At 41.1% G+C, this 18516-nt stretch overlaps 1 protein-coding gene across 1 annotated transcript in view; it reads right to left on the bottom strand.

Moving 5' to 3' along the window:
- Positions 1–235: 235 nt before the first annotated feature.
- Positions 236–18516, bottom strand: part of ranbp10 (RAN binding protein 10) — a 38772-nt gene continuing 20491 nt past the window's right edge. The window contains exons 4-14 of the mRNA XM_080736577.1: positions 15791–15958; positions 15574–15596; positions 14754–14938; positions 13870–13982; positions 13360–13468; positions 11777–12136; positions 10931–11070; positions 9627–9775; positions 8022–8133; positions 5321–5462; positions 236–4718 (exon numbers count right to left, since the gene is read on the bottom strand). Of these exons, the coding sequence (XP_080592703.1) occupies positions 5332–5462; positions 8022–8133; positions 9627–9775; positions 10931–11070; positions 11777–12136; positions 13360–13468; positions 13870–13982; positions 14754–14938; positions 15574–15596; positions 15791–15958 (1490 nt within the window). The 3' untranslated portion in view covers positions 236–4718; positions 5321–5331. The remainder of the gene's footprint in view (positions 4719–5320; positions 5463–8021; positions 8134–9626; positions 9776–10930; positions 11071–11776; positions 12137–13359; positions 13469–13869; positions 13983–14753; positions 14939–15573; positions 15597–15790; positions 15959–18516) is intronic.

The raw sequence follows: 18516 nt of genomic DNA, 5'->3' as shown, positions 1-18516 counted from the left end.
ATGTAATATTAAAAGGCTTGTAGATAATCAAATGGTGTGTGCCAAACTGTGGATAATAAGAACTTTTGTAGGAACCAAGAGAAACTGCAGTGTATAAAGCAGTAAAAAACATGACGAATGGCCAGAGAATGCTATGAACACTGACTGCAAGATTTATTCCAACACAACGCAACGCAAAAATAATGACATGAGATCAATAATATGCGTATGGATGTGTATTTTAATAAAAATAATTCTGTCAAAATTCAACAGAATACAATATTTCTTTTTTAATCATGTTTCCAGTACATAGGTATGTTTTTTATTATTGTTTTTTTTCCTGTTTTTTTTATATCATTTTAAACATTTTAAAAGTTTCATGCTAAGTAGAGAGTAACTCATTTCACAATTCTTTTTTGCTAAAACTCAAAATACGAAATTAAAATCATAATAGAAGTCAATTGTGCACAGCTTGTTTTTCGTAATGCCTAATTCCATTTGGCCTCTCCAAACGAAATCCATTTGCTGTCAAGAGGCCTCGGGTCCTGTTCCCAACACTGTCCACATGCCTCCTTTCCTTGGAATAATCACTGATCTAACGTATTTGGCTTGGAACAAAGTATTCCGCCAGATGACCAATGGGTAAGTCTACAACGGGATAAACAAAGGGTACATGTTAACAGTGCTGCAACATGGACCCAGTTCAAACACAAGAGCTGGGAGACTTGTTCCCTACAGGTATGCAAAACGTTTTCTTACAGTTGTGTTTGTGTGTGTGTCTGTATATGTCCTTTACATGTGTATTAGCAGGTGTGTGTAGGTGTGTGTGTGTGTGTGTGTGTGTGTGTAGCCAGGAGAATAATTCCTATAGTAGCAGAAGGAGTGTTTATAAAAATTGTCCCAGGAAAAAGCTTGACAACATACCCTGTACTAGATCCCTCCCTGCATACACATAACCCCTAGCATAATATACTGTAAGTCTGTAAATCTATCATGGGATGAAGTTCTCTTATGAATGGAAATATACAATTTGGGGTGGGCTACGATACAGAGTCCATGTGCCATCCACTGACTGCATCACAGCAATCAGAGTGACAGCTGTGACAAAACGTGAGGAGAGATACATGGTTGAAAAGATCCAGGGCTTTAAATGGCAAGTGCTGCATTTATAACTGACAGCAGTTAGTAATAATTACCTATCTGGCAGACCACATCTTTTTGGAGCACCGCACCTTAACCACTTGAACCTCAGCATCCCTATTCTGGTGGAACATTTCCCACAAAAAGAAAAGCCGATCTATAAGCGGACAACACGTTGTGATGCGTTGCGAGCTTGTAGATCAGCTATTTTTGGCGCTGGTGTTCAAGTGGTTGAACTGCAAAATCTAGGACTTTCACTAAGACTAAAGGGTTTAAGTGGTTAAGACTGACACAAACATACAGGATCCAAGGAAAGTATTAGGATAATGCTATTAGGGGTTGAAACAAAGTATTAGAAAAATTATTATCAACTCAATTGTAGACAGCAGGAACAAAACTGATCAATTGTTAAACCACAAAAAGGGAAAGAGCAGATCATGATCTCGATTTGCCACCAAACAATGGTAGCTTATCAAATTACCGTATGTAAAAACTATGATTGTCATTTAGGTGAAAGAGGGTTTGTTTTAAAGAATAAAGACATTCTACCAAAGCTACATTCAACACAAAGCCACCTAAGGTGAACATTAGGTTCTTTGACCAACTGTCATTCCCTGAGTCCAGAGAAGGGATCACAGATATTTTAGAACTTAAGTATATCTCACTGTGTTTTCAGCATTCTCAAACTGACCAAATAAAACGTGTTTTGCTGGCTTGGCCATAAAAAACGTTTAATAACTAGCACGAATTTACCTTTTCAATGAATGCGGCCTGAATAAACATTCCCTCATTGAATCGGTTGGTGAGAGGCTACATCTTTAAAACGAAAAGTAATTCAATCAACCGAAAAGGAAGTACTTTAGAATACTACTATTGGTTCGTTGTTCTCACCCACTTTTTGAGTCCCCAACTTGTTTGTGTGAGGGGGACAACCGATTCTAAGATGGTGGAGGAAAGAAAAAGTATATGAAAGTGGCCAGAATACAGTGAAAATGAACCAGCAATAGTATGAGCACAGTTTTGAGGACCAAAGTACAAACACTCCCAATTGAAACAGCCTACCACCCTGATGGCTGTTCCTTGTGCCTGTGTGTATATGACAAAGATTGTGCACTGAGATAATGTACATAAAAAACTGGTTTCCGACTGCATTATTTGGACATAAAACCCAGTTAGTGCAACATTTCAGTTATGAAACAAATGGAAAGATTTGTGGAACTAAGAGACAAACACGGTTACTTGTTTGACAAAGCAACATCACACTTCTAATAGACCAAATCGAGGGCTTGGTGCTCAAAGGGCCTAAGTGACATTTTCGTTTTTTTCACAGGACAGCTTTCCATTGATTGTAATTATTTAATAAAAAGAAATATGTTTAATCAATCTATACTTTAATACAGATTAGGCTTCAATGAATGTATTTTAAATTATACTTTTTTAATGTTGTTTGTAGTTTCATTATTACAATCAATGAAAAACTGTCCTGTGAAAAAAATGAAAATGTCACTTAGGCCCTTTGCGCTCCAAGCCCTCGAAATTATTGTTCTTTTTTTAATTAAAGAGCCATAACAGGACAAGCTTAACTGAATCTTTACAACATTATAGTAGTTGTAATTTGGCTCAGTTGCTCAAACTTTGCCGGGACAAACTGGGTGAAACAGCTAATTTTGAAAAGGTTCCCTGAAGCCTACATAGAGTAAAAGAAAGCTCTAAACACAAAGGGCAACTTAAAATCTTCATGTTGGCAAATGGCTTCATTTCTTTATTCAGCATTATAATAGTGATACCAACTATGCAAATAAACAGGTCTAACTCAGGGGTTGCATCTCTGGCAATAAGACTGCTCTGATGAAAGCCTCAAGAATGGCTTGCTATACCATACACAAACACCAAGGTGTCAGCCATTAGACTGTCTAAAAGCAATGGTTCTCAACCTTTTCTGGACCAGGGCCCACTTTGAAGTCTCAAAAGCATTCGTGCCCACCCAAATGACCACTTAACACAGCAGCCACTGGGGTCAGATGGGTGGGCCGTGAGCATTTTGAGAGCATGTTCATTTTATGATCAGTCAATCAATTGTGAATGAATGCTTTATTATAATGAAAATCTTAGCGTTGGGCCACTCGCAATATCCTCGCGGCCCACAGGTTGAGAACCACTGGTCTAAAGCCTGTTTCATACTTGGTCCCACGCCAATGTCGTGTCCCGAAAAGAGCGAACCTACGTGATTGTAGATCTGCACTTTTTTTTTTTTACACGTGACACTGGCTCACAGCCAAGTACAGTAAATTAAGCTTTAGTTCCTTACTCTATGTTAACATCAAGGCCTACAGATGAATAAAAAGTAACGTTGTCATAAATGACCAAAAGGTGTTAATAATAATAATAATAATGGTGATAATAATGGTGTTAAGAATAAACCAATATATTTCCCCCAGGAGTTAAACCCAGGGTTGAGAGGTACAACAGGAGCTGTGCTCCGTTTAAATTCCTGCATCCACACAGGTGGGTATCTGCTCCATGTACATACAATCAGAGAAGAGGTTTATACAACCAATGGTAACATGTCCACATTCACACCGGGCTATGTATTAATTATCTCACTGAGCTTTGTGTATTTGAAGTACCGGTATAGCCAAAAACCAGTCCACGTGTTCTACATGCACAGGGCAAAACTGGAGAGAATCTGAAAGGGTTTTGCTAGTATGACACTCGTTGGAGTTCGTCATTGTCTTACATGCAGCAGCCTCGATGACAATCCTCCCCATTATTGCATCTGCCATGCAATAGTGCTGGAACGGCTTCTGTAGTACATCGTTTCTCAGACGTTGCAAAAAATAATACCATACAAAAAGCATTTTTCTTAAAACAACCGATTGATTCCTTGTGTCAACTGAACGATTGGAAAACAACAAACAACAAATCCTCTTAGGCGTGGGAGAAATATGAAGATAATTGTAGGACTTCTGTGAAGGCTGTAAAAAAAGGTATCTCTATAATAGCCAATGCTTCATTTACATAAATAGTGCACTTCCAAGTGCTTCCTTTAGGGGGAGTAAATCTTTAGAAGTGGGACTCTCAGGGTTCTGCTACATTTCCTCAGTGACAAGGTTTGACATCCCTTCAGTGACCTTTAAGTAAGGTCCACGGTGAAGCTTACAACTGGAGGATCGACTATGTGTTATTGTGGTAACCAGCTATGAGTGTTGTGATCTGTGTGATATGGTAAACAACAACAGTCCAATAAAATACTGAGTCGTAGGGAATCAAAATCCACCCATAAAAACAAAAGAGGAAAAAAAAAAATGGAATTAGAATTTTTGTTGTCCAAGGTGAGCACAACAATCTCTAAATAAAAAGACTAGATAAACATAATAATAATAATTAATTATCTTTAAATAGTGTCACACATTTCTGTATTTGATAATACTAAAATTAAAAAGAAACTTTCTTCTCTCCTCTCCTCTCCTCTGCTCCTCTCCGTCCCGCTGGCTCAGTCTGACGGACAGCCACACACACCAATCACACGCATGCTCTCTCCTCTGTCGCCAAGACAACTACCTGCTGGACACGCCTTTTCAGCGCCGCTTAACAATAACCTGTGAGGAAAGAAGGGGGGGGGGGGGGGGTAACAGTTAGGGATGGGACGATATGCAAATGTCACATCACGATTATTGCGATTTACGATATTATCGCGATAATCAAAATCCATTATCCTGGGACGGAACATTTGCCAAAAAAATTGCAGATCTACAAGCCCACAACTCTTGTGAGCTTGTAGATCGTCAATTTTTTGGCAAAGACATTTGAGAGAGTGAAAAAAAGACTGTATCAAGTAAGTACCCTTTACCAATTATAATATAGAGGGTTTAAGTGGTACCGGATATGCAGCACAGCAAATAAAAGGTGAACTGAAAACAGTGCATGACGGAGGACGATGTCACGATAAATTAAATCTCCACGATACGATAATCGTGAGTGTTTTTTATCACGATAAACGATAATATCGCTTATCGTCCCATCCCTAGTAACAGTATGACAGGTAAGGAACCTTTTGTGTGCATGTATGTACTGTGGTTTATGAATATATATACTGTGTATACTGTGCCAGTAAAAGAATGTACGCACATGCGCGCGTGTGTGTGTGTGTGTGTGTGTGTGTGTGTGTGTGGGTGCGTGTGTCCACAGTACTTAAACTCACCTGGACTTGGGCTAGTGCAAAAAGTTGTCTACTCTGGCAAAGGAGCAGGATCCAGAGCGGACCCGGGCCATGAGTTGAACACACTCTGTGGCCTGGCCCAGGGCCAACATCAGTGGAGGCTGCTTGGGCAGGTTCTGGGACTCTGCAATAGTTGTTGGAACGTTAGCAGCAATAGAGGCAGCACATGAAGTCAGCAACAGTTATGGTTAGGGCTGTCACAATTATTACATAATCGTCTAATTGCAATTATTTGACATAATTGTCATAATCGTTTCCACGTTGAAAAATGTTCATACCGGTATATATTTTTTTAAAGTAAAAAATAGTGGAAATAGCAGATCCACAAGTTCACAGAGCTTGTAGATCGGCTATTTCCACTATCAATGTTCTTTTTTATAAATAAAAGTATAAGTATACATTTGTCAAATATGTCAGTAATTTCTTTGTATATTTCGGTTATGTGTATTATCTACCATGCTCAACCTCAAAGCCTAAAAGCCAAGCAGAAATGTAATTGTCAACGACAAAAACACAATTAAATCATTAATCGCAATTATTTGAGTGACAATTAATCGTCATGTAAAACGTCACAATCGTGACAGCCCTAGTTATGGTTGTCCGAATGCAACATCAGAGTGGATTATAAGTAACAAAACTAGAGCCTGAAAGCCCCTGCAAACAGGCTGTGCTGGTACTGGTATACTATACTATACCCAACTGGACACTGGCTGAAGGTGGGCACTAGAGGATCAGGACATGAGGTCAAATAGTTGGGGTTCATCTTCCAGACACTCAGCCATTTCTTGGCAATTTGCCCACTAGACTTGAAGCATGCGGAAAGTTTGGCCTAATGCCTGATTTATACTTGATGGGTGCTGTGTTGCATGACGAAAATGTAGCTGTTGCTTTCTATCTATCTATCTATCTATCTATCTATCCACACACACACACACACACACACACACACACACACACACACACACACACACACACACACACACACACACACACACACACACACACACACACACACACACACACACACACACACACACACACACACACACACACACACACACACACACACACACACACACACACACACACACAGCGTTTTAACAATTGGCCTCAGGTCTAAATTGGTTAACGTGTATTCTTGCCAAGCGCATTCAGTTTCATGGCAACCTGCCCATTGGATTTTGAGATATACTCTGTGTAATTGGAAATCTTGGCCTAGGGGTGGCACAACAGGAAAGGCCACTGGATCCCCAGAATCAGTAGGGGCATTCCAAGGACAGCGGATACTTGGCTTGATGGTGGCGTTAGAATAAAGATCGTGTGACCACCAAAATCAGCACTGACTATCCTATGGGGTTCACGAAGGTGCAGAGAAAAGTCCAAGGACAATCCAGCCAGTAGTTTTCAAATATGATGTTTGGGACCAAAATGGTGCATTTTAATATATCTAGAGAACGGACGTCCCCGTCCCCACCTATTCATTTCAATAAGCGTTTCAGACGGTAGAAGCATGCACAGTAGAATTATAAATGCGGAAGTCTTGCAATACCAGATTTAGCCACCAGCTTCTGTGGCTTCAATAATCATCTGCGGTTCCGGGGGCTTGGTAGATATCCTTAGAACTCCACTGCTAGCTACATGTAGGCTAAACAGTCTTAACATACAATACTCAATACTCTTAATAGCTATGGGTTCATAATATATGCAGGCATTGACACTAAGGCTTGCCCACCTGCCCTCGGCAGGTAAATCAAACTTTCGGGCAGGTAGAGTTTGCTTTCAGTAACCGTCTATAAACGCGACACCTAAATGTGGCCAGAGCGCTGTCTTCTGGTCTGTGGAATGTAAAATAACAGCACTGTTTACCTATAATGTGCTGTTTACTGTTGCAACACTTAAAAATATAAATAGACATAGATATATTCAAGCTATGTAGGTATTTGGATTTGGAGGGATTGAGGAATGGATTTTTTTTTATCACACAGACCCAGAAAGTATAGAAATAAGATTTAAATTGAGCAGTAATCTTACCTATCATTTTATAATGGACAATTTACTTTTCAGGCAAATGGGAATGACCTTTGGGCAGGTAGAACATGATCTGTACTTGCCCGACGGGCAAGTGCCTCTGAGACCTTAGTGCAGGGGTGGGCAACTTTGATGATGGTGAGGGCCACTATATTTCCACCTTCCCTCCAGAGGGCCACATTTGTCATTCTAGTATTGCATACAATAGAAGCAAAAATAGCAGATCTACAAGCTCAAAACGCATCGCGCTGCGATGCGTTTTGAGCTTGTAGATCGGCTATTTTTGCTTCTTTTGAATTGGAATCCTGAATAATTTTTTGTTAGAATCCTGAAATGTAACATTTTGATTTAACGCATTTAGTTATATACTCATGTTAACTTTATGAACCTAAATACAAATACATTGGACATAACAAAAATACATTTTAATATACTATACTAGTCATTAAGCGACTAATATAGACTGACGGAATTAAAGCAGGTCATGTTTGGAATTGTAACAGCTGAAATCAATAATATATCAGTATTCCAGTATTAACCTGCGGGCCGCATTAAGTGAAGGTGGGGGCCGCATGTGGCCCCCGGGCCGCCAGTTGCCCATGTATGCCTTAGTGTCAACCCCAGATATGGATGACAGTCGTCGTGTGTCCCTTACCCAGAATGGCGCTGTTGAGTGCGGAGCAGAGCGTTTCTCTCTGTGTAGGGTCTAGCTGCTGGCCTACGGGGCAGTGCCACGGGTCTGAGTACGCTAGCAGGCTGAACGCATCCTGGAGACAGACAGAGAAAAAAATATAGGGAGAGAAATAGAGAGATGGAGAGGTGGAGAAAGAGAGAGAGAGAGGTAAGGTTGACTGCTGTGTCTCAGCGGAGGTGGGGAAGCAATGTTCTAGTCATAAAGTATTATTTACTTCCTGTCAGTTTTGACCAGGTCTACAAATAGCTTTTCTCTCTGCAGTCAGTCAGGCAGTCAGTGATGTGAAAAAAGAAATTTCATTTATCAACTTCTCCGAGGTTGGACTTGACCCTGGCATCCCTGTATTCACACACTTTTCTATTTACATTTGCATACGCAGCACACACACACCAATCATCTGTGTCATCGCACAGATCTATTTTGAATACACAGCACACAGACACACACCAACACCTGACTCGGACACATCTAATAAGAGGATATAACACAAATATATAAACAAATATATAACCAGTCACAACAGCGCAAGTCCAATTGAAGAAACTAAAAGTGTCATATGAAGAATGAGGTCTGGAAAACAAAATCACTGATGTGGTCAAAAGTGGCGGAGAATGAATGAGACACAGAAGTAAATCACTCACTTCTAGCCATCAACAACAGTTTAAAAGATAAAATAGCCTTATTTGACTAAACATTTACGCCTCCCGTAGGAATAGCCTACATGCCAAACATCTTTCATAGCAGAAGCGATGAATAATCACCCATCCCGTCATCCAGTCCCCAGTTGGACCTGTGCATATCCAAGAATGAAAATGAATGGTCATCATGACTCATGTTTGGGATAAGTTGTATTAATTTCCCCCTAGTACACCCAGGATATGACTTCACAGGCCCTACAGACGGGCAGCAGTTGCCGCAGGGGCTCCTGCTAGGATCAGCGGGGACCGCGCCGCGGTGAGACACAAACACACTCGCTCAGCGAGTCAACGCTGTGCGGTATTTCACAAAGATGAACACAATCCAGCTCTCGCCAACCGCGAGTGCATGGACAAACGAGCACGTGCACGGGGATTTCACGGGACTACGCCCGCTCGCCTCGCCGCCTCAAAATTCTCCGCGTGGCCAAAATAACCGCCCGCCTCTCATTGAAAATGAATTACTAGGACGCGGTGACCGCATACCGTCTGGAACCCCCTTAACTCAGTTAAGCATTAGGCTATTTAAGATTGCTTCTGCACGCTGTAACAGCATCCATGCACGTTACTCTCTCACTGCCAGACGGGGCCGCGGGGGAGAGCGGAGGGGCCACTTCAGCTCAGTGTCCTGCACAGTGAGCAGGACACCGGTGTTAAAAATGATACAATACCAGCAGCTTGAGGACACATCAGGTATCACGCATGCATGCCGTCATTATTTAGGCAGAGCAAATATATTAGTTATTAGGATGATGATCGGATTTTGTCCTTTTTTGTCTTTTTGTTTGCACTTTTTTCTCCTTACGCACAGTGCATGCTGTGTATGTGCCTAGCGGCGGCCCTGGGAGAGAGAGACAGTGTGTGTGTGTACCTGCAACATCTTCTTGTGCGCTGCATTCTTGCCATACTCGCGGCACAGTTGCTCGTTGAGTGCTTGCAACTCTCTTCCAAACTGAATCATCCTCTCTGTGGCTGCCTGGTTCCCTCCACAAAGCTGTCTATTACTGCTACAGCCCTCATCTGGGGGAAATACACACATACACAGATTTTATTATATTAAAAAACAGTCATATTGTGTAATGATTCCATCATCTTTACCATTAATGAAATTCCATTTCATTAATGGTAAAGTAAGAAAGTCTCCCTCTCTTCATATTCACATGGTATTTGTGAGTGCAAACTGTAAAGTGGATTGTAAATGTAGAGCCAAAAACATATACATTATTCAAGACATTTACAATGAGCTCCTTGATGTAGCAGTTATGAAATACTGTACAGCAGGGGTCTTCAACAGGGGTCCAGACCCGAAGGGGGTCCTCTCCTCAGAGTTACTACAAGGCTGCTGCCAAATTGTTGTGTGATAGGATAATTCTTTTTTTACATTAACCATTTCAACCCTAGGATCCCTATTCTGAGAAGTGAGAACTTTAGCCAAAAATAGCAGATCTACAAGCTCCCAACACCACCCAGCACAAGGCCTTAATGTGTCTGAAAATACACATTAACATGGATCCAATCTGCAACACAATTTTATACAATTATGTAGTAGTCATCTCTCTCTCTGAAAAACATTGAAGACCCTTGCTTCTACACCAAGTCTTATATTGCCATCTAGTGGTTACTGGTGGTATTGCTACGTGAAACAAGGGGTCAAAACCCCAGGTTAGGGCTTGGCTTTAAGAAAGAATCTCTCCCTCCTGAGAGATTTAGTCGGAGCCGAAACTGCCCTTACGCCTCGCAGAGAACATACGGCTTTCAAAAAGAAAGAAAGGATTATAATGAAATTTGTAAATTAGCTACTGTGGTAGCATTTAGTTGTAAGTTATTTTTGTTTGTTTACAGTTTAAGATGTTGGATTGTCACCCTTTTGTCCACTATTCTTTAGTTATTTTCCCTTTAGTTTGCGTGAAAAACTTATTGAAGGTTGATTTAAAATGCTTGCTAGTGGCTGAAGAGTAGCATGTGTCTGTATCTACTGTAAGTTGAAGACGGTTAATTAGTGAGTGTTGCACTAAATTCTGTGAGTATGAGAAGCCATTGTGGACTCTCCATTGGCTTAAAGGAAGTAAACAAGGAGAAAGTGTTGAAAAAAATCACTACTAACACAGCAACTGAATAATGCTCCACAAGCTGGTAAAATACGTATCCATCATCAACAGTTTGTGTATACCGCACCTGTTACACCGTTGCCCAGGCTGTTGTCATCTGGTTGAAGGATCTCTTGGTGTTTGTATGTGCCGTTCATGATCCGTGCTGAGGAGCCATCAACCACCCCGTTGGTATAATGCTCTGCTTCAATCTCCATCTCACTGTCACTGTAAACACACACACAAGTTGACATGACAGCAGACGAGCAAAAAAAAAAAGCTGATGGATTTGGAATTGATTGAATGGCAAGTGACACACAAATTACTATATTCCTCATTATGTGTTAATATAGTTAGCTGGCTGCAACCGATCCACAATAATTAATATCTAACTTTGTATGGCCCAAATATACCCACCCCCACAGATATCCACAGGATAACTGTGACCCACGCATCTCTAACATATACACACGTACACTTGTCTATCTATCCAGATTAGAATAAATCTGTGTGTCTGTCTGTGTGTCACCCGCATATCTTGAAGAAAACATCAGTAACCAACCAGTGACCACCAGCCAGGTGATCTCAGCAGTTATCATTAAAGAAACTTGAAATGAAGTCAATCGTTCAAGTCTCTGATGGTGTACTGTACTGTACTGTATGTAATGTAAATGTGTAAAACCAACCAACATAATCCTGAACCATAGCGTGATGTTAAGCTACTGTTTCTCTCTGCGCCGTCTTGAGCAGAAATAGTTGTGCTTTGTATTTGTGTTGATGATTTATGGAGAGGTATGGAGTGCATTGGAGTCAAATCAAATGTTAGCACTATAATGTATGTGATTCTCGTGATGTGCACTGCAACATTATTTGTACAGATATGATGTCATGACACTCCAAATGTACACATTTACAAATGGCAGTCCTTTCCTACCTGGTCTCCTGGTTGCTGTTGGCGCTGTGTGGCTGGCTCTTGGTGGAGTCAGAGGAGTTGGACTCGGAGTAGTTAACGGAGGAAGGAGAGGAGGAGGAAGAAGAGGAGGCTGAGGAGGAGACCCCGGGGTACTTGCTGTTGCTGCCTCCACCGTGGCTCTTTGATTTGTTGGGGGGAGTCACACCGTTACTGCATGTAGGGCTGTCTGCTCCTCCGGTGTGCAGGTGTGCGTTGGTGGTGCCGTGGTGAGGGCTGAGACTGGGCGAGCCGGGGTAGCTGTCCTGGGACTTGGGGGAGCGAACGCTAAAACAGCGAACTTCACTGTCGGTGCCGTTCACCATCTCCACGAACTGACGACACCTGGCAGACATGACGTATAGTTGGCACACACTTCTACTGAAGGTGAAGCTACAGTTAGCGCTTTGTATTTCCGGCTGCAGTACTGCACATTTATAAGTAATTTGTTGAACAGAAAAGGGCGAATATGTTGTCTGAAACCACAGAAGGCATGGAGAAGAGAAATTAAAACGAGAAAATGTAGCTCTGGCCTCTCGAATTGGCCCAAATTAGCTTGAACTTGGAAATTACATAGAGCATAATATGGAATTAAGTGGACAGAGTTTAAGAATAGAATAACCCTTCCTCCATGACAACTTTATGCGCATGCATAAAGTGAATGGCAAATCGAGTGGCAAAGTGAGTTTAACCTTGTTTAATGCAATCAGATAGGACTTTTCTGTTTGGATGTATGGGCTGTCAAGGCCAAAAGGTATTTTTTTGCCACTCAATAGGCGTTCCCGCATAACTTCTTGGTATGATGTCACGTGCATACCCTCTATAGATGCAGAGGGGAAGATTTCTATCAGCATACTACAGTTAGGAACTGCATTTCATATATTTGAGCTAATTGTTATAATGCAGAGGACAAAACGTGGCTATTTTTTTAATTATAGATCAACGTCTCCAAGCCGCCTCATACAAATGTAGTTATGTGTTGGTTTCTGTACAGCTGTCTGCATTATATAGAACACCCTGATGATAACCCTTCATAAGATATCCCTAAAGAAAGTAAAGTTATAACTTATTTAGCTTTAAGTTAACAGATAAGTCAAACGAGAACGGCTTCTTCATTACACTGATGACTTGGTCAAAAGGCATAATGTAGTAGACCAAGTCACAAAACTCGAGGAATGGATACATTTCAAACATTTGTAGGATGGGTGGTGATAAGGTTGAAGTAATAATATGTTACTTCACTAAACAGTCCATTTTGGGGGTTGCCTAAGCCAGTGGTTCTCAAAGTGGATTCCAGGGACTCTGCGGGTTCCTTTCGGGGGGTCTAAATTGACCCTTACAAGTCTGTAACTCTGACAGTGTACACATGGAACCAAATGGACCCTGATGGGTTCATTTGGTTCCATTTGTACACTGTCAGAGTTAAGGGGAGACCGTGAAATGTGAAAGTTTGAGAAACACTAGCCTACGCTCATCATGTGGCTCATTATGCGCCTAGACAAAAGCAAGAGGCAGGGTTCTATTGTAACATCTTTCAATGTAAATGATGTTAGGATTGTGTAACTTACTTCAACATGAATAGTAGGTTGGGATTGTGTTCTAGAAGGCCGGGATAGAGCTGCTGAGTGGCCTCTATGGCCTCGCCCACCCGCCCTGCCAGCACCAGCTTCTGTATTCCTATTGGACACAATGGAATCATGTTGACCTTCTTATTGGTCTGGAGACTCCAGACCAGTGATGGCAAACCATTTTGGGGTGAGGGCCGCATTGGACGAAAGGTGACTTGATGAGGGCCGCAACGGTGCAACCAGTCGTGGATCAGATGGCATGCACACTCGCGCACTGTTTTCTTCCTGTTGTCTCAGTCAGATGCCATTTGTTTAAGTGTCAATAAGAATAGACCATACAGAATAGTTCAATTTCTGATACAGTCCCTGCTATAATTTGTAAATGGCTACAAAACATGTTGTTTGATGCAGGACAGTAATATTTTTTATTTTATTTTATTTTGAGTAATGAACAATAATGGAATATTCAGAAAATATCAGTGAATAATAAAACTTTCAAAAGTTCCTCACTCTGTCTGTTCTTTATAGAAGACTGGTCCTCTTGTATCGATGTCTCTGTGGCTCTGGCGAAGGCTGTTGCTGTGGCACAGTACCCATGGTGTACCAAGTAGCTAGACACCATACTGCAGAGGAAACACCAAAATATAGCTTTAAAGACTGTCATGCTTGCAAAAATGTCCACCATGGGACGATGCGAGATATTATCGTTTATCGTGATAAAAAACACTCACGATAATCGTATCGTGGGGATTTAGATTCATTGTGATATCATCCTCCATTTTGCACTGGGATCAATTCACCTTTTATTTGCCGAGCTGCATATCCGGTAGCCTAGCTACCACTTAAATCCTCTATAAATTAACAAAAGTACTTCGAATATACGTACTTGATACAGTCTTTTTTTCACTCCCTATCAAATGTCTTTGCCAAAAAATAGCCCATCTACAAGCTCACAACGCGTTGTGAGCTTGTAGATCTGCTATTTGTTGGTAAATGTTTCACCCCAGGATAATGGATGTTAGGGATATTTTGATTATCGCGATAACATCGTAAATCGCGATTTCTTTGTCACAATAATCGTGATATGACATTTTCACATTGTCCCATCCCTAATTACCATAACTGTTATGTATATGCCACCAGAATAAGCTAATCGTTATGTAGATCCAAACAATATGCATGTGTGTATATGCATGTATCCAAAGTGTGTGTGTGTCATTTGTGTGTGTGTGTGTGTGTGTGTGTCATCTGTGTGTGTGTGTGTGTGTGTGTGTGTGTGTGTGTGTGTGTGTGTGTGTGTGTGTGTGTGTCATCTGTGTGTGTGTGTGTGTGTGTGTGTGTGTGTGTGTGTGTGTGTGTGTGTGTGTGTGTGTGTGTGTGTCTCGACATCTTACTTCTGTAGAACAGCCTGCCACTCCCCCAGCCTCTCTCCTATAGGGAAGCGTGCGATCATGCCGTGGATCTTTGCCCGCCATTCATTCATGTAGTCCTCGATGTCGAAGACAAACGGCTGTTGGCCAAAATTTGCATCTACAATCTCTCCAGGGGTCTGAAGCCCCACAGTGGGGTATAGATTGGGCTGGAGACAGAAAACATACCAAAGTTGATGAAGCGGATAGTTTAGGGTTTTTTAAGATCATTTTATGTCTTTTGTTAGGTAGTAGAGAGACAGGAAACTGAGATGAGAGAGAGGGGAGACACATGAGACATGAGGAGTTCATTCAAACAAGGAGCTACCAGGCACCCTCATCTCTAACAAGGGTTCCCAAACTTTTCAGGCCACGACCCCCCAAAAGAATCATATTGATCTGGGACCCTCCCCCCTAGACAAGCACTTGGAAGTGCAGGTACTACATTTAGTTTGACTTGGTTCCACAGATAATATAGCCGAATACAAGCTCACATGTGAACTTGTATTTGGCGGTATCATTAAATAGTTACTTTAGAAATGTGCAGATACCCTGTATACACTTATACTGTGGTATTATATGGTTGGTTTGTTTAATGATGAGAGAGAAAAGTGTTGCAAAATAAGCTAATCCAAATCAACTGGGGACTTACTGATCTATAAGGATGTATTAAAACAAATCAGCTAAGAAAAAGCGTTGGGGGGGGGGGGGGGGGGGGGGTAGAATACAACACATTTGGTAGTATGTAGAGTGTATTATATTTATATAATATTAAATCAAATATGATATTTGTTGCAATACTCACAGGGAGGTCTGTGAAGGCTACACCTATGAGATAGAAGTGAAAATAACAGTGAGTTATTTGAGTCACAGTTAAAACTTACTTCACAATAAAAGCAAATAGTATGACTTCAAACTTAAATCAAACAACCAATTAACTATTTAATCAAACAAGGCAACAGAGCTGTGGGTACAGCGTATAGCTATCCTATCCATATGCTGTAATGCATAAACTGACTGACCTAGGCTGATGCCATTTTTTGTGTAAAAGCAGGTGTTGTTGATGAGGTTAACGCAGCAACCAATCACATCGCCTGTGGTGAAGGTTGGGCCGTAAGGTTGTCCAGTCCCTGAAGAGCAGAAGGAGTGGCCATCGTCTCCGTGGTACCCATACGAGTGCTTGTCCCATCCTGTATTAGAGCAAGAAATTCCATTAAGAAATGATATTCCCCCACATTCATAACTGTACCTCTTGTCTTGGGATTCCTGCACAAAGAAATAAACAAGAGCAGTGAACAACCAGCTTTGAAACTAGCAATCTGTGATGCAACTGGTTTTCAGCTAGGGCATTAACGACTTGTGATTTTTGCAAGTCGACTCAGTAATCGACTTTATCGTTTGATGACGTCATCACATCACAAACGCCCAATTATTTTGGGGGGTCCCCAGATGATTAACTTAATGTGAAACATTGTTTTCTCACTCAACTGTAAACAATCCAACATAAAGTTTAAGTGTATAGAGGGTATCTTCACATTTCTAAAGTGCCAATTTAAGGACCTTTTAATACCTCTAAAATGACAAATTAAACATTGTCCAAATTGTCAAATATGTAGAGGCAGAAATTGTGAAAATAGCCGAGCGTTGCGAGGTGTTGTGAGCATGTAGATCTGCTATTTTCACAATAGAAAGTATTTTTGACTTTCGACTTTCTCTGGTGGGAGTCGACTTGTGTAATGAAGTCGACTTGTCGACTTTTTCGTTACTGCCCTACTACTTATTACAACCATTGTTCCATTGTTGGCTGGATTGTTCTAAAAATCAAGTGGACATTAGACACCATGCTTAAACCAAGGCCACTGATGGTAGTTGCTGGAGGAGGAATTAGAGTTACTTCTCTTCCCTTAGATTTTGACCAACCCCAGCCATTTTAATGCAAATTCACATGCAAGCCTATTTAGCACTACAGCCTTCAGATGGCATGTAATTCTTTGGAAATCCAGTAGGGGGATTGCGGTATACAAAGCCCCGGTGGTGAGTCATTGCCATGCAGCCCAAGAGGCTCATGAGGCTAAATAAGGAGAGCATGGGTTCATTTTACTGTGTGTACTGGAGAAGGGAGGAAGTGTCATCATGCACTACTAAATATTTAGTGTGTAATTCAGTACACATATATGTAACCAACTATGACTCTACCCGTCATTTCTTCCAAATATACTTAAAAACAAGGTATATACGGTACGTGATGTTTTGAGATTCATGGCCATGGGCACCATCAAATGTCCTTGTCCTTGTAATGCAATCCTATATTTTTGCATGATCTTCAATGTAAAAAAAATAATGTTTTTCTTCATGTATTCATGCCTCAAATGTTGATTTTTGAGGAGAACATATTTTCATTTACAAACCATGATGATATACTACATGCTGTGTTTACTTAACCACTCAACGTCATTCTATTTGCAGACTCACAACTCAATGGCACAAAGAATACATACTTCCTCTCAGCTTGGGCTATATAACATAATGTGAAGTTATACTTATACAATAGGAATGCAGACAACAACATCGGACTGGACTAACACCAGGAAACCAAGCAAAGCAACTTGGTACTTTTAACAGGCATAAAAGAATGTTAGAAGCTCTCCAGTGTTTAAAATTATTTCCTGTTTTTTGGGAATATTTGACACACATATTTAACACAGTCCGTTGGCCCGAAAATGGTGGTTTCATTGTACAATAATAATAATTTCGTACTCAGAACAGTTATAAATCAGTCACGGTCTTGGTTTCATTTTTCAAATGAATCAAGCCAAAATAGAAGAAGAAACATTTTATTTACTTCTCACAGACCGTTCATTCTCAATGATTAGGCTTAATATCGTCGTTGTCGGGTGGAAACCTCATCTCTCCAAGTTTCAAATCTGTACGTTTTTTCGCAAAGTAAAGCCCTGCTTCATCAGACAAGGCCGTCGCACAAAAGTAGTGAAAACAGAAGATCTACAAGCACACAACGCCTCGAGGCATTGTGTTCGTCCAAAACGAACGGTTTTGGACATACAAGGTTTTCACCCGACAACGACGATATGTTACATTGATGACAATGTTTTCATGATTCAAATGTCTTCCTTTTTGAATTTTAAGGACATTTTGCTTCCAGAATTGAAAGTGAATTAACCCCAATTCTGCTATATGACAGACCATTCAGAGTTGAAGGCAACCTTCCCTCAGTCATCAGGGGCTGTCATTGCCAAAAAGAGTAGCGTGAAAGTGAGATGCGTGTGAGACCTAAGATATGTGTTGTGTGTGCATGTATTTGAGTGTGTCCATCAAGTATTAGCTTAAGCTTAGATTTGTGCATGCATTCATTATGGTTTGTTTATGCACAAGTACATACAGTAAGTGCTCTGTGTGCTAGTGTGCATACAGTTATGTGTGCCAGTGCTTGTGTGTGTGTGTGTGTGTGTGTGTGTGTGTGTGTGTGTGTGTGTGTGTGTGTGTGTGTGTGTGTGTGTGTGTGTGTGTGTGTGTGTTGGAGGGGTATTAGATTAATCTGCTGACAGGGATATTGCCTCCAAAGCCAGGCTCACTGCTCCAACATGCTAATGAAATGGGCAGGTCTCTACCACTGGATCAGACACAGAGGTCAGTGGTGGAAAACAGTGTACTTCTATTGGGACAGACACACAAACATATTGCATACAGACACACTATATATATGTACTACTAATGGGTGCCATGGCATTGG

The sequence above is a fragment of the Nannobrachium achirus genome, assembly GCF_963921795.1.
Source record: "Nannobrachium achirus genome assembly, chromosome: 11".
NCBI classification, from domain to species: domain Eukaryota; kingdom Metazoa; phylum Chordata; class Actinopteri; order Myctophiformes; family Myctophidae; genus Nannobrachium; species Nannobrachium achirus.
The sequence above is the reverse complement of the archived record's forward strand: the minus strand, read 5'-3'. Positions and strand labels throughout refer to the sequence as shown.